Raw genomic sequence first — 22,714 nt, 5'->3', positions numbered from 1 at the left:
TTTCCTCTTTATGTTTCACAGAGAAATGGTGGTTGTATGGACTGTGGTGTGGGTCTAATGGAGAGTTTTAGACAAGGGTAAAAGTTTCAGTTTGGGAAAATCAAAAATTTCTGGACACGGTTGATGGTGATTTCTGCAGAACAAGTGAATGTCATTAATGTGAGTGAAGTTTGCATTTGGTATGGTCACAATGTTATATTTTTTATTTACATCTTCCCCCAATGAAAATGGACATTTGAAGAAGATATGTATTTTTTAAAAAAGTGAAAGAAGCAAGTAGCACACACAAGCTTCCCCCTAATTAGAGTCAGGATCCAAATAGTTTGTGGACATTATTTTGCTTTGCTTCCTCCATGAATGTTCAGAGGTCCTTAGAGATAGGGTAACGTGGACCTATTTGACTAATTAGGAGCTGTGTGCATTGAGCTTCCATGGTCCTTTAACAGCAAGTCATCAGCCTGTGCCTCCAGCCTTTTCACTGATGCTTCCTGTCCAGTGGACTGCATAGGTCTGTTTCCACCTGTGGTTGTTCCTATCAGAAGCTGCTGACACTGTATTCATATGAATGCTGTGGACATAGTCAGAGCCTTTACTGGGCACCCATTATGGTTGGGTCTTGGGATGTGCATTTCTTGGTCATGACCCAGCAGAGAAGCAGTGTGACCCAGTAAGTGCAGAGGGAGCCAGTGGATGTGCGAAGTGCTGTTGGAGGCAGTGTTCCTCATCACGAGGACAAACATCCCTGTTTGGGGATCCAAATGAGAGGATACCAATATGCAAAGTTTCAGCTATGGGGACTGTGAATTTTACATTTCTGTTTAAGGTGATTAAAATTTGCTGTCCCTCCACTAGTTCTATTTCCTATAAAAATCTCACTCAAAACAGCACAGGGTCTTTCTGAAGTGTTTCCTAAGCTCTATGAAGGACCATGATGGTATGAACAGGATAAGGGAAATGAGAGTAGCCTTAGCCTCATGAACTGGTATAGGGGGCTTCCTAGATGCAGGTAATGAGCAATGTGTTCTACATTATTTGTTTCATTTCTTAAGCACTATTGGATTTGAGTTATGCATGTCCACTTTATTATTATTTCATAAAAATTGAAAAAGTGACTTGAAAATGTAACTTGTACTCCTTTGTTAGGTGGGAAAGAATGCAGTCTTGTTTGTACTGGGCTGTCTGACCATGGACACAGGGCATCACAGGAGAATCCTAGCAGACAGTCCCATCAGCAAGCCCAACAGCCATTTCTCTTCCCTGTCACTGCAGAAAGATAGCCTTGCCCATGATGCTCTTCCTCCTTGTGGGATTCCTGGGGATCACAGGGCAGAGGAGTGGGAGTGCCTGCTGCATGCACAATGGAAGAACAGTCACAGGTCATAAATTTCCAAATTCTTTCTAATGGTCCTCTAGATTTCAAAAGTGTCTTTGATGATATTTTCTTTTTTTCACTTTAATTTTGTTGCTTTGAGTCCTCTCTCTGTTTATTTCAGTTAGTTTGTTGAAAGTTTATCTTTTCAAAGAAACAACTCAGTTGCACTGATCCTTTATATTTTTAAATTCTCATTTTTATTAATTTTAATTCTGATTTTAATTATTTCCTATCTTTTACTGATTTTGGAATTATTTATTCTTTTTCTAGGGCCTTGAGTCATAATGTTAGATTATTTGTTTGATACTTTTCTATTTTTTTAATATAGGAACTCAGTGCTATCAACTTTCCTCTTAGAATTATCTTCATCCTGTCCCAGAGATTTTCATATATTGTATCTCTATTCTCATTTGTTTTTAAGAATTATTTTATTTTTCCTCTGGTTTCTTTTATGGTCCATTTAAAGTTAAAAAGTGTGTTATATAATCTCCAGGTGTTAAAATATTTTTTAAATTTTATATTATCATTGATTTCTAACTCAACTTATAGCATCTCCCCCAAGTCAGTAATTATTATATTTATTGTTTATTAAGTTTCCAGAAGTAATTATGTTACTGGTTGTTCTTTTCTGTTTTCTATTGTCCAATTCAATAGTGAAACCTTATATATAGTAACCATCTCTTTCCTTCACAAAGCTGAAGTAAGAATTTCCATACAACTGGAGAATAGAATGAAGATTTAAAAAAAAGAATGAAGAATTGTTTTGTATAATAGGCATTTCACTGATATTCTATAGGTTGATATAAAATATCAAAATTTATAGAAATATCAAATTTATACCAAAGAAAAATAAAATATTTTTAAATTCAAATATAATTATCAAAATGTAATCTATTCAAAGTTGTTCTTAGGGCTTAAGATTTTAGAACTATTGACAGGTACAGTGTATATAAATGCTGCATTTGTGGTAAGTGATACCACTGATTGTGTGCACTTAACAATATTTACCCAAATTTAAAGTTCATCAAAGAGAAGAATATTTATTAATTTATATAAATTTTCAAGAACAAACTTAAGGGTAGGGGAATAAAAATTCAAATGAATAATGAGATTTCTTGAAGATGATTGCCCATCATATTTTCTAATTATGATTTCTCACTCATGATTTAGTTGTCAGAGAAATTAAAGTAGCTGATACACAGTACTTTAAATATCTTAAATCAAATGAATTTATCCCAAGGTGATAGAACCAAACAAGGCGTATCAAACTGCTTCTGAATTTCCTTTTATTAATAAATAGTTTCATTAATAGTGTTTTTCTTAATAACGAAGGCCATTACTTATTCTTGATTTTTTTTCATAAAAGAGTATGCAATATTTTGTTGTGATCATGAACTTGTTTTTCCACTGCTCCAAGACTTCTAACATTGTTCAGACCAATGTCTCTCAAGCGGATATGGAAGAGGGGTAAATAATGAAGAATGTGAAGGAAGAGTGTACAAAGACTGTGTGTTACACTCCTGAGAATCATTATTGATGCACAGTATTCATGTGTGTATAATTTTGTGAATACTTTCATGCAAATATGTACAGATGGAGGGGTGCTTGGTACACGTTTCTTAATTCTCACATTCTTTGATTTTTTAAAAGGTGTTCAAGCAATGTAGTAGCACAAAATCTAACACGTGTCTCAGAATTCCAACTCATGAGCCTTTCAGAGGACCCAGACCTGCAGCCCATCCTGTTTGGATTGTTCCTGTCCATGTACCTGGTCACAGTGCTTGGGAACCTGCTTATCATCCTGGCCGTCAGTTCTGACTCCCACCTCCACACCCCCATGTACTTCTTCCTCTCCAACCTGTCTTTTGTGGACATCGGTTTCATCTCGACCACAGTCCCAAAGATGCTCATGAACATCCAAACTCACAACAGAGTCATTTCCTACATTGGCTGCCTAACACAAATGTCTCTTTTTGGCATTTTTGTATGTATGGATGACATGCTTCTGACTGTGATGGCTTATGACCGGTTTGTGGCCATCTGTCACCCCCTGCATTACACAGTCATTATGAACCCTCGTCTCTGTGGCTTCTTAACTTTGGTATCATTTTTGCTGAGTCTTTTGGACTCTCAGTTGCACAATTTGATGATCTTACAAATTATCAGCTTCAAGGATGTGGAAATTTCCAGTTTCTTCTGTGACCCTTCTCAACTTCTGAATCTTTCCTGTTCTGACAACTTCTCTGATAACATTGTCAAGTATTTTCTTGCTGCCATATATGGCCTTTTCCCTATCTCAGGGATCTTTTTCTCTTACTATAAGATAATTGCCTCCATTCTGAGGATCCCATCCTCAGGTGGGAAGTACAAAGTTTTCTCCACCTGTGGCTCTCACCTGGCAGTTGTTTGCTTATTTTATGGAACAGTTGTTGGAGTGTACTTGAGTTCAGCTGTATCACATTCTCCCAGAAAGGGTGCAGTAGCCTCAGTGATGTACACTGTTGTCACCCCCATGCTGAACCCCTTCATCTACAGCCTGAGGAACAGGGACATTAAAAATGCTCTTAGGAGACTCCAGAGCCGAATTTTCCACTCTTACCAAGTGTGTTGTTCAGTTGGAATATCTTGGAAAATTCAGCAAAGCTAAACGGTTTGCCCTGCTAATGTGCCTCTTCATAACATAAATAGTTTTAGTTTCTCACCATGTTTTATAGTATAATGGTTTCAGCCTATGTTAGGTATCAAGATTTCACCGCATTAAGATGACAAATTTTGGAGATGGATGGTAGTTAGTTTCACAAGAAAACAAATAACAATAAATGCCACTACACTATGCACTTGACAATGGTGAAATTTGTAACTTCTTTTTATTTACATACCACATATTAAAAGTGTACTCACGAAGCCAATGAGTATGAAATTAAAAAGTTGCTGGTTACTGTGGTGCATGCCTGTAATCCCAGAGGCTCAGGAGGCTGAGGCAGGAGGGTGGAGAGTTCAAAGACAGTCTCAGCAATTTAGCGAGGCCTTAAGCAACTCAGTAAGATCCTGTCTCTAAATAAAATAAATGAGCTCTAAATGTACCATCAAAATCACTCTACAGATTCAAAATTCCAGCTCTAAATGAGCTGGAATGTTGCTCAGTGAGTAAGGGCCCCTGTGTTCAATCCCTAGTAAAAAAAATTAATATTAGTGTTTTAAAGTTTTCATTGCAAAGGTCCTTCAATTCTTTTGAATTTACTGATTTGCAATTTATTGTTTTGAGGCTATTGTGAATTGGATAGTTTTTCTAATTTCTTTCTCAGAAGATTTGTCATTGAAATATAGAAATGTGATTGATTTATGAGAGTTGTTCTTGTATCATGTTACCTTGCTGAATTCATTTATGAGCTCTAGAAACTTTCTTTTGGAGTTTTTGGGTCTTCTAATTATAGGAACATGTCATCAGTGAATAGATAATCTGTGCTCTTCTTTTCCTGTTTATATCCCTGTGGGGACAAGTGCATGGAATACTGCATACATGGCATACATTAAGGGCATCAGAGTGGCAGGCCACTTCCTTTGTGCTAGATGGATGAGCGACAGGGTGCTTACCCCATAGGCACAGTCCTGGGCATAAGGCTGTGTGTTGCAGTCCCTGTGCTTGCTCCATGGCCCACTCCTCGATTGGTTGCTGCAAGCACAGTTAGAAGAAATTGCATTGGTGGGTGCCTGTAATCTGCTTAGCTACTGCCTGAGTATATATACATGGTAAGTGCACAATAAAATCAGACTTGCTTCCTGCTTGGTCTCCAGAGGTCTTGATTAGCAACTATGTAGCCATACTCTCCTATCCCCTGTTCCATGGACCTCCTTGCTGGAAGAGAGAGAGCCCATGCATATCCCTTTAATTTTTTTTTGTCATGTCTGATTGCTCTGGCAAGAGTTTCAAGGACGGTGTTAAACAGGAGTTGTGAAAGTTGGAATCCTTGTCTTGTTCTGTTTTTAGAGGAAACACTTTCAGCTTTTCTCTGTTTGGTATGATGTTGGTCATATTTTGTCATTCATGTTGAGGTAAGTTCCTTCTATCCCCAGTTATTCTAGTGTTTTAAACATGAAGGGGTCCTGAACTTTGTCAACTGCTTTTTCTGCATATATTGAGATAATCTTGTGAAAACTATAGAACACTCAAGAAATTCAGGAAGACCTGAGAAGATGAAAAGACCTACCATGTTCTTGGATAGGCAGAATTAATATAGGCAAAATGGCTGTACCATCAAAATCACTCTACAGATTCAAAATTCTAATGATATTCTTCACAGAACTAAAAAAGAACAGTTATGAAGTACATTTGGAAAAATAGGAGACCCTGAATAGTCAAAGCAATTACTAGTAAGAAAAGTGAAGCAAGACACATCACAATACCAGAACTCATTATGTTATAGAGCTAAAGTAACAAAAACAGTATGGTACTGGCATCACAACAGCCATGATGACCAATGGAAAAGAACAGAAGACACAGAGCCAAACCAACCAAAAGCAAAACAACAACAACACAAAACAGTTGTCAGACACTAGACAGATGGCTGCCAGAAATATACATTGGAGAAAAGGTAGCCTCTTCAACAAATGGTCTGGGAAACCTGGAAATATATATGTAGAAGAATTAAATTTAATCCAAATTTCTCACTCTGCACAAAAGCCAACTCAACATGGATCAAAGACCTAGGAATTAGACCCAAAACCCTGAAATTGCTAGAAAAAAAGGTAGACCCAACACTTCAATGTGTTACCATAGGAACCAACTTCCATAGCTAGACTTGTAAACACAAGAAATAAAATAAAAAAATCAGTAAGTTGGATGACATCAAATTAAAAACTTCTTCACAGGAAAGGAAGTAAGAGAAGGAAGAGACACAGTACAGGAGAAAATCTTTACCACCTGCTCCTATAGAACATTAATATATACAATGAATTCAAAGTATATTCAAAATATATACAAAGAATTCAACAAACTTAACACCCCAAAAACCAAATAACCCAATCAATAAATGGGGAAACAAAACATAGTTGAATGTTCTGTCTGATATGTGGATGCTAACACACAACAAATGTGGGGGAAGAATACAAATTCAGTGGTTTAGACCAAGGGGGATGAAGGGAAGGGAGGAGTGTAGTAATAGGACAGACAGCAGAATGAATTGAACATCTTTCCTATGTTCATATGTGAATACATGACCAGTGGAACCTGGCATCATGTAAAATCACAAGAATGGGATCCTAATTAGAATAAGTTATACTATATGTAGATATAATATGTCCAAATGAACTCTACTGTCATGTATGTCTAAAAAGAATAAAAATAAAATAAAAATCTCTCCTAACCAAAGGGAAAAAATAAAGAACTAAATGGATACTTCTCAAAAAAGATATACAAATGGTCAGCAAATTGATGAAAAAATGGTCAACATCTCTAGCAATTAGAGAAATGCAAATTAAAACTACATTGGGATTTCATCTCACTCCCATCAGAATGGCAATAATCAAGAATACAAATAATAATAAATATCATCAAGGATGTGGGGAAAAGGGTACACTCATATGCTGCTGTTTGGACTAAAAATTAGTGCAACTACTTTAGAAAGCAGTATGGAAATTCCCCACAAAACCAGGAATGGAACCACCATATGACCCTGCTACTCCACTCCTTGGTATATAGCCATAATATTTAAAATCAGCATATTACAGTGATGCAGCCACCTCAATACTTATAGTAGCACAATTCACAATAGCAAGCTATGTAACAAATGTAGGTGCCCTTCCACAGATGAATGGATCAAGAAAATGTGATCTATATATACAATGGAATATTAACCAATCATATAAAGAAAAACATTATGGCACTGTGACTAATGGGTGGAATTTGTGGCTATCACACTAAATGATATGACAGTCCCCAAAAGTCAAACATTGAATGTTTTCTCTGATATGGGGAAGCTAATCCAAAATAAGGAAGAGGGGATAAAAATGAAAACAAGAATTTTGATTTTGGCTGCTGTTAGCTGGACTCATTCTTTCTTGAATGGAGGGCAGATTGTTAGTGTCTCTGATACTCAACATTGCCATCCATTTGATATTTAGTTGATACAATGGTAGGAAACCAGACAAATATCAATACAGTTATAGAATATTGGCAAGTACATGTTAGGTAGTTATTATTAATATGACAAAGTTAGTCTCCATAGTATTCATTTAAAATATCTTGTGATCTGAAATCATTGTTTTTGTATATCCATATAGTTGCATTTTCTATTGCCCTTGTGTAAGTATATGTTGTGTATTTGGAGAGAAATGAACAACTCTCTTTCACTTCTGAATCCTCAGAGCTTATACTGTATTTGGCACAGAGGAAAAAAATAAATACGTGTTAAACATTGAATAGATGCTTCTTCTCTTTATTTCCCAGGCATAATAACTGTGGTTTCAACAAAGTTGGTGTTTTTTTAAATTTTATATTTTTGGACCTTTATCTTTTTTATTTATATACAGTACCAAGAGTTGAACCCAATGTCTCACTTATGCTAGGCAAGTGTTCCACAACTGAGCCACAACCCCAGCCTCCAATGTTGGTGTTTTCCTGTCTGTGCATTCATACCTTCTTAGGAATGTGGCATAGAACAGGAGGCAAGATGGAATAGCTCTCTTTGGGTTTGTATCATGGATTCATGAGCTCTACCTATACTTACACTTAACAGAATCTAGAACATTCAATTATCCAAAAACAGAGGTAGATATTTCCAGGAGACTAGGAAAAGGAAGTTTGGTAGAAAAGGAAGTGATGAAGCTTGGTCTAAGACACATTTCAGAGTTTCACGTCATTCCAATGCTGCAGGAACTTTGACAATTTTATTAATCACTAGACTCACTATTTACTTAATAGCTGAATGATTCCATGTGCAAAGCAATCCTAATGAGCAAATATGTATTAGGTTCCAGACTCAGGTCATGTTCCACATACTGTGGTCATGGGAATTCTTCTCTTTATTTATGTTAAGAAGCATGAGAACAGAGGCTGCCTCTCTGGACATAGACTGCATTCTTCCCCAAATGCTTATTTCTTGCTACACCCCAAAGAAGTACCTTTTGATATTGCCCACCTTCCCTCTTGATAATGGACCTGCTTTCCTAAATAAACCTTTTTCAAAAAGAGAAGTACGCACACAGAGAGTTCAAAAGGTTTACATCCATTTTGTCTAGGTAGCTGGGCAACATCTGCCTTGCTGTTTTTTCAAAAGTTTTCATCTTTCCCTTTTTGCCTTTTATCCCAATTAAATCAATAATAAACCTCATAAAATAGTGGGCAGTGTTCTTCTCCCATTCTGTAGGCAATGCCTTTAGGATTTCATTTTTTTTTTTTACTTTGCTATGTGAATGCCTTTTTATTTGAAGCTGTCCTACTTATGTTCTTGGTTTAATTTCTTCAGCTTTGGGAGTTTTCCAGATGATGTAATGTCAGTTCCAGTATGTTTTAGTGTTGAACCTATGCTTCCTCTAGTATTTGCAAAGTTTTTGGCATCATTAATAGGTCTTTGATCCTCTTGATTTGACTTTTGTGCAGGATTAGAAATGAGATCTAATTTTATTTTTCTACATATGGAAATCCAGTTTTCCGAGCACCACTTATTTAAAGAAGCTATGTTTTCTCCAAAGTATATTTTTGGCACCTTTGTCAAGTTCCCAATGACTGCAACTATGTGGGTTTTCCCATGTGATTTCTATTTTTAAACCATTGGTTTTCATGACTATTTTGATAGCAATACCATGCTGTTTTTGTTACTATAATTGTGCAGTATAATTTGAGATCAGGTATTTGCTAACTCCAGAATTGCTCTTCTTGCTCAGTATTACATTGACTAGTTTGGGTCATTAATTCTTCCAAATAAATTTTAGGGCTTTTTCTCCAGTTCTGTGAAGAATGTTATTGATATTTTGATGATATATGTAAGTCAAACAAACCCTTCTCAATTTCAGGACTCAAATAGACCACAATACAATAATACTGGGTTACTTTAACACACCTCTCTCACTACTGGAAAGATCTTCCAAACAAAAACTAAATAGGGTATTGCTGTATGTATATATGTGACTGTATGACCAATGTGACTCTGCAACCTGTACATTTAGAAAAATGAGAAGTTATACCCCATTTGATTCAAATGTATGATATGTCAAGATCAATGTACTATCATGTGTAACTAATAAAAAGATATGTAAAAACACTAAATAGGGAAACTGTAGAATAAATAATACAATCAGTAATTTAGATTTAACAGATATATATATATATATATATATATATATATATATATATATATATATAATATTTCATCCATCAATGAGCAAATATACTTTCTTCTCAGCAGCACATGGCTCATTCTCTAAAATAGACCACATCTTATGCCACAAAGGAACTCTTAATAAATATAAAAAAACCAGAGATAATACCTTGCATTCTATTAGACCACATGGAATAAAATTAGAAATCAATGATAAAATAAAAAATAGAAGCTACTATAACAAACAGGGACTAAATAATTCACTATTGAGTGATGAGTGGATAGTAGAAGAAATCAAGAATGACATAAAAAAATTCTTAGAGGTAAATGAGAACACCGATACAACATGCCAAAATCTCTATGACACTATGAAGGCAGTACTAAGAGGAAAGTTTATTGCATTGAGCATATTCATTAAAAGAATAAAAAGTCAACAAATAAATGACCTAATACTACATCTCAAAGCTCTAGAAAAAGAAGAACAAATCAACACCAGAATCAGTAGAAGACAGGAAATAATTGAATTCAGAGCTGAAATCAATGAAATTGTAACAAAAGAAACAATTGAAAAAATTGACCAAACAAAAAGTAGCTTCTTTGAAAAAAATAAATAAAATAAATAAACCCTGGCTATGCTAACAAAAAGAAAGGAGAGAAAACAAGAAGGAAATATCACAACAAAAATGTCTGAAATATACAAGATAATTAGTACCTCTTTTGAAAATTTATATTTCAATAAAATAGAAAATATTGAAGACATTGACAAATTTCTAGAGACATATGACCTACCTAAACTGAATGAGGAGGTCATACATGTTTTAAACAGATCAATTTCAAGTAATGAAATAGAAAATGCTCCACAGTTTAGCTATTGTGAATTGTGCTGCTATAAACATTGATGTGGCTGTGTCCCTGTAGTATGCTGTTTTTAAGTCCTTTGGGTATAGACCGATTAAGAGGAATAGCTGGGTCAAATGGTAGTTCCATTCCCAGCTTTCCAAGGAATCTCCATACTGCTTTCCAAATTGGCTGTACCAACTTGCAGTCCCACCAGCAGTGTATGAGTTGTAATGCAAATAATAATGATAATAATAATAATAATAATAATAATAATAATAATAATAATAATAATAATAGGAGAGCTCAGATATAATGGCAAAAAAGGCAATAGCAAATTTCTTTGAACTTCATGTAATTTCTGAAATATTTACATTAATGACATTTATCCATATAAGCAACTTAAAGAAAGTAAAGCAAAAAAAAGAAAAAAGAAAGAAATAGAAAATGCCATCAAAAGCCTACCAATCAAGAAAAGCCCAGGACCAGATGAAGTCTTAGCTGAGTTCTACAAGACTTTCAAAGAAGAATTAACACCAATACTCCTCAAAGTATTCCATGAAATAGATAACCCTTCCAAACTCATTCTATGAGGCTAATACAACACTGATATGAAAACCAGACAAAAAAACATATCAAGAAAAGAAAACTTCAGACCAATATCCTTGATGAACATAGATGCAAAAATTTTCAATAAAATTTTGGCAAATCACACACAAAAGTATATTAAGAATATAGTGCATCATGATCAAGTGGGGTTCATCCCAGGGATGCAGGGTTGGTTCAACACATGGAAATCAAAAAATGTAATTCATCATATTAACAGACTTAAAAACAAGAATCATATGATTATCCCAATAGATGCAGAAAAATCATTTGAGAAAATACAGCACCTTCAAGTTATTGATATTTTGTTGAGGATTGCATTGAATCTGTATAATGCTTTTAGTAGTATGGCCATTTTGGCTCTATACATTCTGCATATGCAAGCGCTTGGGAGGTCTTTGCATGTTCTAAGTTCTTTGGCTTCTTTCATTAGTGTTCTACTGTTTTCATTTTAGAGTCCTCAAAAATTCTCCTCCTTGCTTTGTTTTACTACCTGGTGTTTTATTTATTTTCTTGAGATTTTATGAACAGCATAGTTTGGTGATTTCCTTCTCAGTATGTTTATCATTGTAGTATAGGAAGATACTGATTCATGAGTTTTGATCTTGTATCCTGCTACTTTGCTGAATTCATTTATCATCTCCAGAAATCTTTTTTAAAAAATTTATTTATTCATTATAATTTGTTATATATGACAGCAGAATGCATTACAATTCATAGTACACATATAGAGCACACTTTTTGTGTCACTGGTTGTACACAAAGTAGAGTCACATCATTTGTGTCTTCATACATGTACTTGGGGTAATGATGTCCATATCATTCCACCATCTTTCCTACCCATCTGACGCCCTCCTTTCCACTCCCTTCCCTTTGTCCTATGTAAATTGTCCTATTTAAATATCATGTGATTCTTGTCATTAATTTTATTTACTGATTTGTGTATATTGAACCAATCTTCTATCCCTGAGATGAAAACCACTTGATTGTGGTGTAGCATCTTCTTGGTGTAGTTTTGAAGGCAGTTTGCTGATATTCTATCAAGGATTTTTCATTTATATTCATGAGGGATAAAGGTCTGTAATTTTCTTTCCTTGATATGTCTTTATCTGCTATTGGTAGCAGGATTAAAGTGGTTTCTTAGAATGTATTTCTAAGTATTCCCTTCCTTTTCCTTTCATGGGATTATCTAAGAATGCTGGGGTTCATTCTTTAAAAGTAGTGTAGAACGTGACTAAGAATTTATGGATCTTGGCTTTTCTTTGCTGGAAGGCTTTTCATTCCTGTTTCAATTTCTTACTTGATATTGGTCTTTTTAGGTTTTCTATATTTCCATGGTTGAATTTACACAAGATATATATCTAGAAATTTGTTAACTTCTTCTAGATTTTACATTTTATTAGAATATAAATTTTAAAAAATCAATTTCTAATGATCCTTGGGGATTCAAAAGTGTCTGTGTATATCTCTGTTTTTATCTCAATTTTTTTTTAGAATTGCTCCTTATTTGTCTTTTGGTTAGTTTTATAAAGATTTATCAATTTGATTTTTCTTTTTGAAGAAACAACTCTGTGATGCAATGATCCTGTTAATTGCTTTATTATTTTCAATTTCATTAATATTTTAAAATTAATATTTTCAATTTATTAATTTAATTTACTGTGATCTTAAATATTTCCTCCCTTTTACTAATTTTGGAATTATTTTTTCTCTTTTAAGGCCTTTAAGTATAATATTATCTGGTTAAAATTGTAAATTTTCATTATGTAAGCTTTTTATAATAGAAAATATAAGTAAGAATCAGATGTATCTTAGATTTTGAAAAAGAACTGGGAACAAATATTTACCCCTCACACTTTAGATGAGCTCTAATCTCCAGAATATACAAAGAACTCAAAAAATTAAACAACATTAAAACAAATAACCCAATCAACAAATGGGCCAAGGATCTGAATAGACACTTCTCAGAGGAGGAAATACAATCAATCAACAAGTACACGAAAAAATGCTCACCATCTCTAGCAATCAGAGAATGCAAATTAAAACTGCTCTTAGATACCATCTCACTCCAGTAAGAATGGCAGCCATTATGAAGTCAAACAATAACAAGTGCTGGCGAGGATGTGGGGAAAAGGGTACACTTGTACATTGCTGGTGGGACTGCAAATTGGTGCAGCCAATTTGGAAAGCAGTATGGAGATTCCTTGGAAAGCTGGGAGTGGAACCACCTTTTGACCCAGCTATTCCCCTTCTCGGACTATACCCAAAAGACCTAAAAAGAGCATACAACAGGGACACAGCTACATCAATGTTCATAGCAGCACAATTCACAATAGCTAGACTGTGCAACCAACCCAGATGCCCTTAAATACATGAATGGATAAAAAAGTGGCATTTATACACAATGGAATATTACTCAGCACTACAAAACAACAAAATCATGGCATTTGCAGGGAAATGGATGGCATTAGAGCAGATTATGTTACGTGAATCTAGCCAATCCCTAAAAAACAAATGCAGAATGTCTTCTTTGATATAAGGGGGGTGACTTAAAACAGAGCAGGGAGGAAGAGAATGAGAAGAAGATTACCATTAAATAGGGACGTGGGGATGGGAGAGAGAAGGGGAATTGCACAGAAGATGGTAGGAGACCCTCATTGTTATGCAAAATTACATATAAGATGGTGTGGGGGGAAGAAAAGAGAGAGAGAGAAATGTGTCACAGTAGATTGGGTAGAAAGAAGGGAGGGGAGGGGAGGGGGGATAGGAAGGGCAGCACAATACAATAGACACTAGTATGGCCCTATGTATAAACGTGGCTGTATAACTGATGTGATACTGCAATCTGTACATGTGGAAAAATAAGATTAAGATTATGTACCCCATTTGAATCAAATGTATGATATGTCAAGGTCATTGTAATGTTTTGAGCAACTAATACAAAAATTTTAAAAAAGAAATAAAATAGTCAATTATTAGTAAAAATATTTTCTGAGCTTCTGACTGTGATGGTATATGATTAGACTAAGGTCCTCTGCATCTCCTTGCATTGTTCAGTACTCCTGATCCCTTAGTGCTTGGTTGTAATTTGGATGTCATTTTTGGTTAGTGTTGGATGACAACTGCAATAGTTGATTGCCTTCCTAATACTCATTATAAGAATATTGAAAATTCTGATTTCTTCTGAGAACATTTTCTCCTTAATCTTGCCTTTTCTCATACAGTTTCAATAACAAAGAGGTGGTTTATTTACTTTTGGATTGCATCTTGGTTCAAGTGTGCTGCATTTGCCTAGAAGGTGCAGTGGCCTCTGTGGTTGTGCAGTGGGCTCTTGTACTATGAATACTTCAGTTGAGCCAGAGAAACAGAGTCCTTACACCACCATCAAGGAGGCTGCCAGCAGAACAGGTTGTTCTCAGGACCCAAGGCACCTGATGGCAATGCAGGCTGGAAAACAGAACAGAATTAAATCTAGTTGTGGAAATGCCTCCTCCCTGAGCATGATTTGTTTGGATGATTCTCTCCTCAACATGCTTCACAATAGAGTGGTGGTTGCTGGACTGGGGTGAGAGAAATGGTGAATTTTTTTCCACCTGGCTACAAAGTTTAAATTTTAGAAGATAGAAAATATCTGGATTTGGATGATGGTGATTATGGCACAACAATGTGATTGCAATTTTGTCACTAAAGAGTGTACTTAATGTGGTTCAAATGATATTTGTTTGCATTGATAATTTATCCCAATAAAATGAACATTAATCACAGATGTATCTTTAAGGAACACAGAAATGAAAGAAAATAAATAGAATATGTAAACTTTTTACTAATTAGAGTTAGGGCCAGAAACTTATGTGGACATTCAATTTCATTTGTCTTCCCCATTAATGACGGAGAATCCTTAGAGATGGGGATTTCATGGACCAATTAGTCTAATTGCAAGCTCTGTGTATTGATCTTCCAAGGTCCTATATTAGTGCACAGTTAGCCTGTGCCTGCTGCCCTTTAGTGGATGGTTCTTGTCCAGTGAGCTGCATGGCTGTGTCTCCTCCTGGGATTTTCTGCATCAGGAAGCTCCTGATGACACGATCTCTTCCTGTGGACACAGTTGCTCCTTCCCTGGGCTCCACACTTGGTAGGGCCTTAGGATCAGCACTTCTTGGTCATGACCCTGCAGGGAAGCAGCGTGACCCAGTAAGTACAGAGTGGGCCATGGAAGTGGGAAGGAGTGGGGAAGTAGTGTTACCTCAGCACAGGGACAAACACCACAGAGTAGCCACATGGGAGGACACCACATGCATGTTCAACTTGGGGTTGTGGGGTTCAAGCATTTGTTTCAGGGGGGGAGATGAGAAATCTTATCCAAACTGTGCTCTCCACCCACACTGATTCTGATTCTCACATAACTATCACCCACAACAGCACAAAATGAATCCTTCAGAAGTGTTTCTTAACTTCTAAGAGAGGACTGTGATGGTGGTGATAAGATGATGATGAGTATGACAGAAAGTGCAGGGCTTCCCAGGCTCAGGTGCTAACCAACTACCTTTTTTTTCCTTTTCATAAACACCATCCTACTTTGCCCATGGTGCTCCTCCTCTTGGGATTCCTGGGGATCACAGGGCAGAGCAGTGGGGTTCCTGGTGCATGTACAATAGAAGGACATCCACACATCACAGGAGAGGTCACAGTAGGGGAGGCTGGTAGTCATTCAGATTAGATCACAATCTTGGGGCCCCTCCAGAACCTCTGTGGAGCTCCCTCTATGCTCCTCCATGCTTGAAAACATCCCTCTCAATCCCAAAGCAAAACTAAGGTCAGGTTTGATTTCATTTCTCCCCAAATACTGGAAATATTTTTAAAATGTATTTTTTTCATATTTCCATATTTTCCAGCAGAGAAAATGTCTGGGCCCATACTGAACACTGTCAGGTGGGAAAGAATAAAATAAATAAATAAATCCTTTTCAGAGTCTGTCAGCCCAGTCACTGTGTCTGTTAAGCAGTCCCTAGTTTTACTGGTGTCTAGACTCAGCCCTGTCATCTGAATACATTTCCCATTGATGCAACTACAGTGAGTAAGGATAAATAGATACTTGGTTATTTTATGTGAATAATATGGGATATATGAATAAAATGAGGGCATAATAAATCTGGATATTATTGGTATTGTTAGTCCTGATAGGTTAATCTTCATTCCACTCAACTAATATATCCAGGGACCTGAAGTGACCGTTTTCCTGTTTCTGTATGGGACACTTTATGTTTGCCCTTACAGATGCATGTGCTGCGCATTTGGGAGGAATGGCTTCCTTTTTTCTATTTCTTACACCCCGGAGCCTGTTTTCTGCTTGGCACAGGGCGAAGTCTTGAGCAAGTCTGTTGAGAATTGAAGCACCCCACCCTTTTCCATATATTGACCAAAACGAATTTGGATGAACAGACTGTGGCCTCCTGACTGTCCTTTCATTCCTTCCAGCAGTGTCCATGGGAATAGACAAGTTCAAACAGTGTCCTTTGTGTCCATGTTTTGGTCATAGGGACACTTTACTTGTATTTAGCTTCATCCACAGTAGGCAAGTATTCAGAAATCATGGCAAAGATTTTCATGGATTTGAATAAAAGCAACAAGGCAGAAGCTGAAGGGGCACCTAACACTGCAATCTTCCACTGAGACCTACGGCAGGGTTTCACTTCATTCTGGCCTCCAGTGCCCTTAACCATGGCTTTCCTCCATAATGTTAATACTTAACATAATTATGGAATTTTCTTTACTAAAATAACAATTTCCAAATATTCATTGAGTTCCCAATGTTGCACATGTTGTGGAGATGGTGTTATAATCTGTGTTTCCCTTAAGCAGTGAGCAAGGAGAGGAGGAGAGATTCACACACTGTGCACAAACTGGCAGGTAATGCAGGTCTGAAATGTTGCCTGCCTGACGCCAGCCCAGGGCACTGGCTCTTCTGTTAGAGCCACAGTAAATAGTATTCCCTGCACAAGACCAAACTTCTTCAGGAGTCATCAAGGAAGAATATTCCTAGTTAGGGTGCAATTGCATTTCCATGATACATATTAGGATTGAGAAGATGTAGGTGATAGTGACTGTTCTTGTAGGTACCTAAGTGTAGGTCATTAAGAGTAAATTTGGACACAGATTTTGCACTGGAAATCAACCAACCATGTCCTGACAACATATTATCCAGACACTGTTATTTAAGTGATAGGGAGACTGTTTTGAAATGATTGTCATACTAATATACTACTGAATTAAACAATGATGTCCTTTCTATCACTTTGCATCAGATAAAGACTTTGCAGAAGAGAAATGTACTTCATTGAGAAATTAAAAGCTCACGTTAATGTAAACTTGTTTACATTTCATGGCCAATGGGTATTGTTTTGAAAATTACTTAGATGATTTTTTAACCTATGTTTTAGGTAATTGTGTGAAAGAAAAGTGTTTGATAGATGATTCTGACATGAAAACACAAGCAGATAATACGCCTCTGCATTTCATAACAATAAGTATGTTTGGGGAACAGGTTTGCAGGAAAATGGAATCAGGTAGAGATATTATGACTCAAATTTCTTAGGTAATGTTTCAGATGCCTATCCAATTTTAGTCCTGGCACAATTATTATCAGATTCATATGTTTCAATATAGGTGAAGGCTGTTATGGACAATAAGAGTAGGTAATATTCATGAAGAGTGTTCTATATAGCAGGATATAGTTAGACATAGGATTTCAGATCTGATGTAAGAAAAAACCACTGAGAACTTCACATGTGGATATGCTGATATAATTGGTATTAGTCTGACATCACTGTGTATGGATATTCTAAAATATACACAGGTAGATTTAATAATGGGAGAGAACTATGAGTTATGCCACTTGAAAGTTTTTTTTTTAAATTTCCTCATGACAATCATACAAGGCAGGTAATTACTACCTCCAATTTACAAATGAGGATGTTTCCAAAAAGTTGTTACATTTTTACTTGTTATACTCTGTTTTGCACTGTATCCAATTATTTCACATAGAGAAATGTTAAATAATGAACCCAAGTGTACTTCACGTAGCCTAAATAGGAGAATTGAAATCAATGTGTCAGGAATGGCTGACCAGATAACCCATGAAGAAGAACTAAGATGGGAAATAAAACTTGAGTTTTGGGGCTTTCCTTGGTGCTAGATCATTAACAATGTACTTGATGGTTTGAGATCAAAAAACTATGGAGCACTTTTGGCAGGCCAGATAGAGTACAGAATCAAGAAAAAAGTAGGGTCATTTATATAACAGATATTTGGCTTACATTATATGGGTTGATCATGGACTTCTTCTCTGCTTCTGGACTTTTAACACTGCTCAGCTCAATGTTTCTTAGGTGAGTATAGGAAGAGGGGTGAATGATGGAGAAGGTGATAATGAAAGAAAATGTAGAGACTGGGTGCTTCACTACTGACAGCTATTGTTGAAGGTGTATGGACCTAACGTGTGAGCTCCTTCCTTGTGCATACTTTAATTCAACATCATCTCCTCATTCATTTCCAGAATGAGGAGAGCCTGTTTTACATATTTCTTTTTTAACACCTTTTTTGCTTTTTTTCAAAAGGTGTCCAACCTACCTACAAGAACAAAATCTAACCTGTGTCTCTGAATTCCATCTCATGAGCCTCTCAGAGGACCCAGGCCTGCAGCCCCTTCTCTTTGGACTGTTCCTGTCCATGTACCTGGTCACAGTGCTTGGGAACCTGCTCATCATCCTGGCTGTCAGCTCTGACCCCCACCTCCACACCCCCATGTACTTCTTCCTCTCCAACCTGTCCTTGGCTGACATCGGCTTCATCTCCACCACAGTCCCAAACATGATTGTAAACATTCAAACTCACAATGATGTCATCTCCTACATGGGCTGTCTGACACAGATGTCCTTTTATGCCATTTTTATTTGTATGGGTTATATGCTTCTGACTGTGATGGCCTATGACAGGTTTGTGGCCATCTGTCATCCCCTGCATTATACAGTCATTATGAACCCTCGCCTCTGTGGCTTCTCAATTTTGGTATCATTTTTGCTGAGTCTCTTGGACTCTCAGCTGCACAATTTGATGATCTTACAAATTACCAGTTTCAAGGATGTGGAAATTTCTAGTTTCTTCTGTGACCCTTCTCAACTTCTGAATCTTTCCTGTTCTGACAACTACTCTATTAATACTGGCAAGTATGTTCTTTTTGCCCTATATAGCTTTTTCCCCATCTCAGGGATCCTTTTCTCTTACTATAAAATAATTTCCTCCATTCTGAGGATCCCATCCTCAGGTGGGAAGTACAAAGCCTTCTCCACTTGTGGCTCTCACCTGGCAGTTTTTTGCCTATTTTTAGGAACAGGTACTGCAGTGTACTTTGGATCAGCTGTATCACATTCTCCCAGGGAGAATGTGGTGTCCTCAGTAATGTATACTGTGGTCACCCCCATGCTGAACCCCTTTATCTACAGCCTGAGGAACAAGGATATCAAAGGTGCCCTTTGGAAGTTTCACAGCAGGGCAATCTAATCCCAGCTTCCGTGGTACTGGTTGCAATGTGTGTTGGAAAATGCAGCAACATTACATACCTGGTCCAGTTCAGATGTGCCTTATGCTAATTTCTCACCAAATTTTACAGTAGAATGGTTGGAACTCCTGTTGGCAAGGGATGTTTGGAACTTTTTTACATTGGAAAGAAAGTTTCACTTTTGTAAGATAAGGAATGGTGGAGATAGAAGATAGTGCTGTTTTGGCAACTATACCTATATTTAATGCCACTGAGATTTGCATTTGACAATGGTAATAATGGCAAGTTTTTCTCTTTTTTTGTAATTTAAATTGACCATAATAAATGTGGCTTTAAGAAGGTAGTATTTTCTAAGAATAAATAGAGGAAATCAATAAAATAAATAATCTTCTTTTTTAAAAAATTTGTTTTAATTACTGACAAACTTCTTTTTTAAATTATTTTTAATGTGTTGTAATTAATTATACATGATAGTAGAATGCATTTATGCACTTTGATAGATCATACATAGATGGGATATAATTTCTCATTTTTCTGAGTGTACATGTTGCAGAATCACATTGGTCATGCAGCCACATACATACATATAGTAATAATATCTGTTTCATCCTACTGTCTTTCCTAACCCCACATCCTCTCTCTATCCCTCCCATCACTTCCTTCTACCTAATCTAAGGTAACACTATTCATCCCTAGTGCCCCCCACCCCCTCACCTTATTGTGAATTAGCATCCACATACTAGAGAAAACATTCAGCCTTTGGTTTTGTGAGATTGGCTTATTTCACGTAGCTTGATATTCTCCAGCTCCATCCATTTACTGGCAAATGCCATAATTTTACTCTTCTTTAAAGCTTCTTTTTTACTAAAAATTACTGAAAAGCATTATTTGATGTTCATTTTCCAAACTTTTTATTCCACCATCCTTGTTAGGACAATCTTAGAGTTTGTGAGGGGCTCATCTATTTTGCCAGTCTGTTCTATGCTTTGAGACTCCAAGGTCACACCTGTGCCTCCAGCCTTTCTGCTTGATGGCTCCAGTTCAGTGGGCCCCATCCTGTGTTTCTTCTCACCCTGGTTGTGTCTATTAGGAAGTCCCTACCTGAGTGTACACAGATGTCAGCTCTAAAGATGAGGTGGGAGGCGCTTGAGTACCAGCCATGTGGTCTCCTTAGTCATGATCACCTGAGCCAGTGTAAATAGGTTACTGCTGAGGGAGGTGAGGATGGAGGAAGGACCAACATGCTGTGTGGCTGCCCAGAGGGGAGAGCACTGCACAGTGTCAATCATAAGGACTGAGAGTAGAAGTATGTGTGTGTTATCCATGGTGGTGAACATGACTGAAACATCTTACAATTTATGATTTTAAAATCATTGCTGTGTACATTGCACACTAATGTGACATTTATGGACAGTTCTACAATCGATATTGCGCTGACTCATTCATATTTAACAATATTTGAAGTTAACCAAAGACAAGGATACTTATTTTATACTCCATATCTTTAAAATTTTAATACCTTTATTTTATTTATTTATTTTTATGTGGTACTGTGGATTGACCCCAGGGCCTTGCACATGCTAGGTGAGCACTCTACTACTGAGCCACAACCACAGCCAGAAAACATTTGCAAGTGATTTTTTTTTTTTTTTTTTTTGTGGTGCTGGGGATTGAACCCATGGCCTAGTGTATGTGAGGCAAGCACTCTCCCAACTGGGCTATATCCCCAGTCCTTATACTCCATATTTTTTAAAGAAAAAAACACAAATGTACACAGGAAGCAAATGAGAAGATCTAAGAATGATGAGACCCCCTTGCAGAAAAGGGGCACAGGCTGCTTTCTGGCTATGATCCACCACCCTTGATTTAGTTGTGAGGACTGGAGAGCAGTCCTCACACAGAGTTACATATCTTATCAAAAGACTCTGTCCAAAAGCCTTAAAAGAAAATAAGGTTATCAAACTGCTTCTTAATTTCCCTGAAAGGAAGGTCATTACATATTCCTTACTTTTTCCCAAAGAGTAAGCTATATTTAATAGTGATCATAAACTTCCTTCTCTCTTCTCTGCTCCTGGATTTCTAACACTGTTCAGTTCAATGTCTTTAAAGTCAGTATGGAAAGAGGGGTGAATGATGGAGAAAGTAAATTCAAAGAGTATGTAGAGACTGGGTTTTTCACTATTGAGAATTATTGTTGTGAGTGGATGGACCTAAACCGTGAGCACCTTGCTTGTGCATACTTGAATTCAAACCTTTCCAGGATGAGGGGTGCCTGTTTTCTTTTTAAACACCCTCTTTCCTTGTCAAATTGTCCAAGCAGTATACAAGCACAAAATCTAACACGTGTCTCGGATTCCAACTTATGAGCCTCCCAGAGGACCCAGTCCTACAGCCCCTCCTCTTTGGACTATTTCTGTGCATGTACCTGGTCTCAGTGCTTAGGACCCTGTTCATCATCCTGGCTGTCATGTCTGACTCCCACCTCTGCACCCCCATGTACTTCTTCTTAGCTGAAGCCATGTGTGAAATGCACTGTGAATTTGAGGCACATGGCCAGTGCTGCAGGTTGACTCCTTCATAAGCACCCCTGTATTTCATGTCTGTGTTCTTCCAGGATGGGACCCTTCTTCTTCTATGTTTGAGATTTCTGGTAGATCCCAGGACAGAGTAGTCAGTGGCATCAGTTTCACCAATATGGCTGAAACAAGATTAAGATCTACTATCGAGTGAGCACAAGTAATCCAGCACAGACCTCCCTGTGTCCCCCTCTGAAGGATACCTCTGCAGCTGCCAAATCCTCCTCCATTCTGGTAATTAGCCCTCTCCATCTGAAAAGGAGACAAAGCAGGTCTGGTTTTCATTACTAATCAGGAATCTGGGAAGGTTGAAGCTGTATCAGAGATGAGCCTGCAGACTAGACCCCTGGATTCAGCTTAAAATATTCTGATGGTTGGAAAACAGTGAAAAATATTAATGCATCAGAGCCAGAGATTCACAATTTAATTTCTACTGATGTTGGCTGTATTCATT

The 22,714-nt window shown here is 36.9% G+C and overlaps 2 protein-coding genes across 2 annotated transcripts; both read left to right on the top strand.

Annotated features, from left to right (window-relative positions):
- Positions 1 to 638: 638 nt before the first annotated feature.
- LOC124092252 (olfactory receptor 7E178-like) lies at positions 639 to 8,608 on the top strand. Its single transcript, XM_046443721.1, has 3 exons — positions 639 to 667; positions 3,023 to 3,956; positions 8,492 to 8,608. The coding sequence occupies exons 1-3, from the start codon at positions 639 to 641 to the stop codon at positions 8,606 to 8,608; spliced, it is 1,080 nt and encodes a 359-aa protein (XP_046299677.1).
- A 10,175-nt stretch (positions 8,609 to 18,783) lies between these two features.
- LOC124092332 (olfactory receptor 7E24-like) lies at positions 18,784 to 19,686 on the top strand. Its single transcript, XM_046443788.2, has one exon. The coding sequence runs from the start codon at positions 18,799 to 18,801 to the stop codon at positions 19,684 to 19,686; it is 888 nt and encodes a 295-aa protein (XP_046299744.1). The 5' UTR covers positions 18,784 to 18,798.
- Positions 19,687 to 22,714: the final 3,028 nt, after the last annotated feature.

The sequence above is a fragment of the Marmota monax genome, unplaced genomic scaffold, assembly GCF_021218885.2.
Source record: "Marmota monax isolate L192 unplaced genomic scaffold, Marmota_monax_Labrador192_F-V1.1 WCK01_AAM20220418_F8-fsc00102, whole genome shotgun sequence".
NCBI classification, from domain to species: Eukaryota; Metazoa; Chordata; class Mammalia; order Rodentia; family Sciuridae; genus Marmota; species Marmota monax.
The sequence above is the reverse complement of the archived record's forward strand: the minus strand, read 5'-3'. Positions and strand labels throughout refer to the sequence as shown.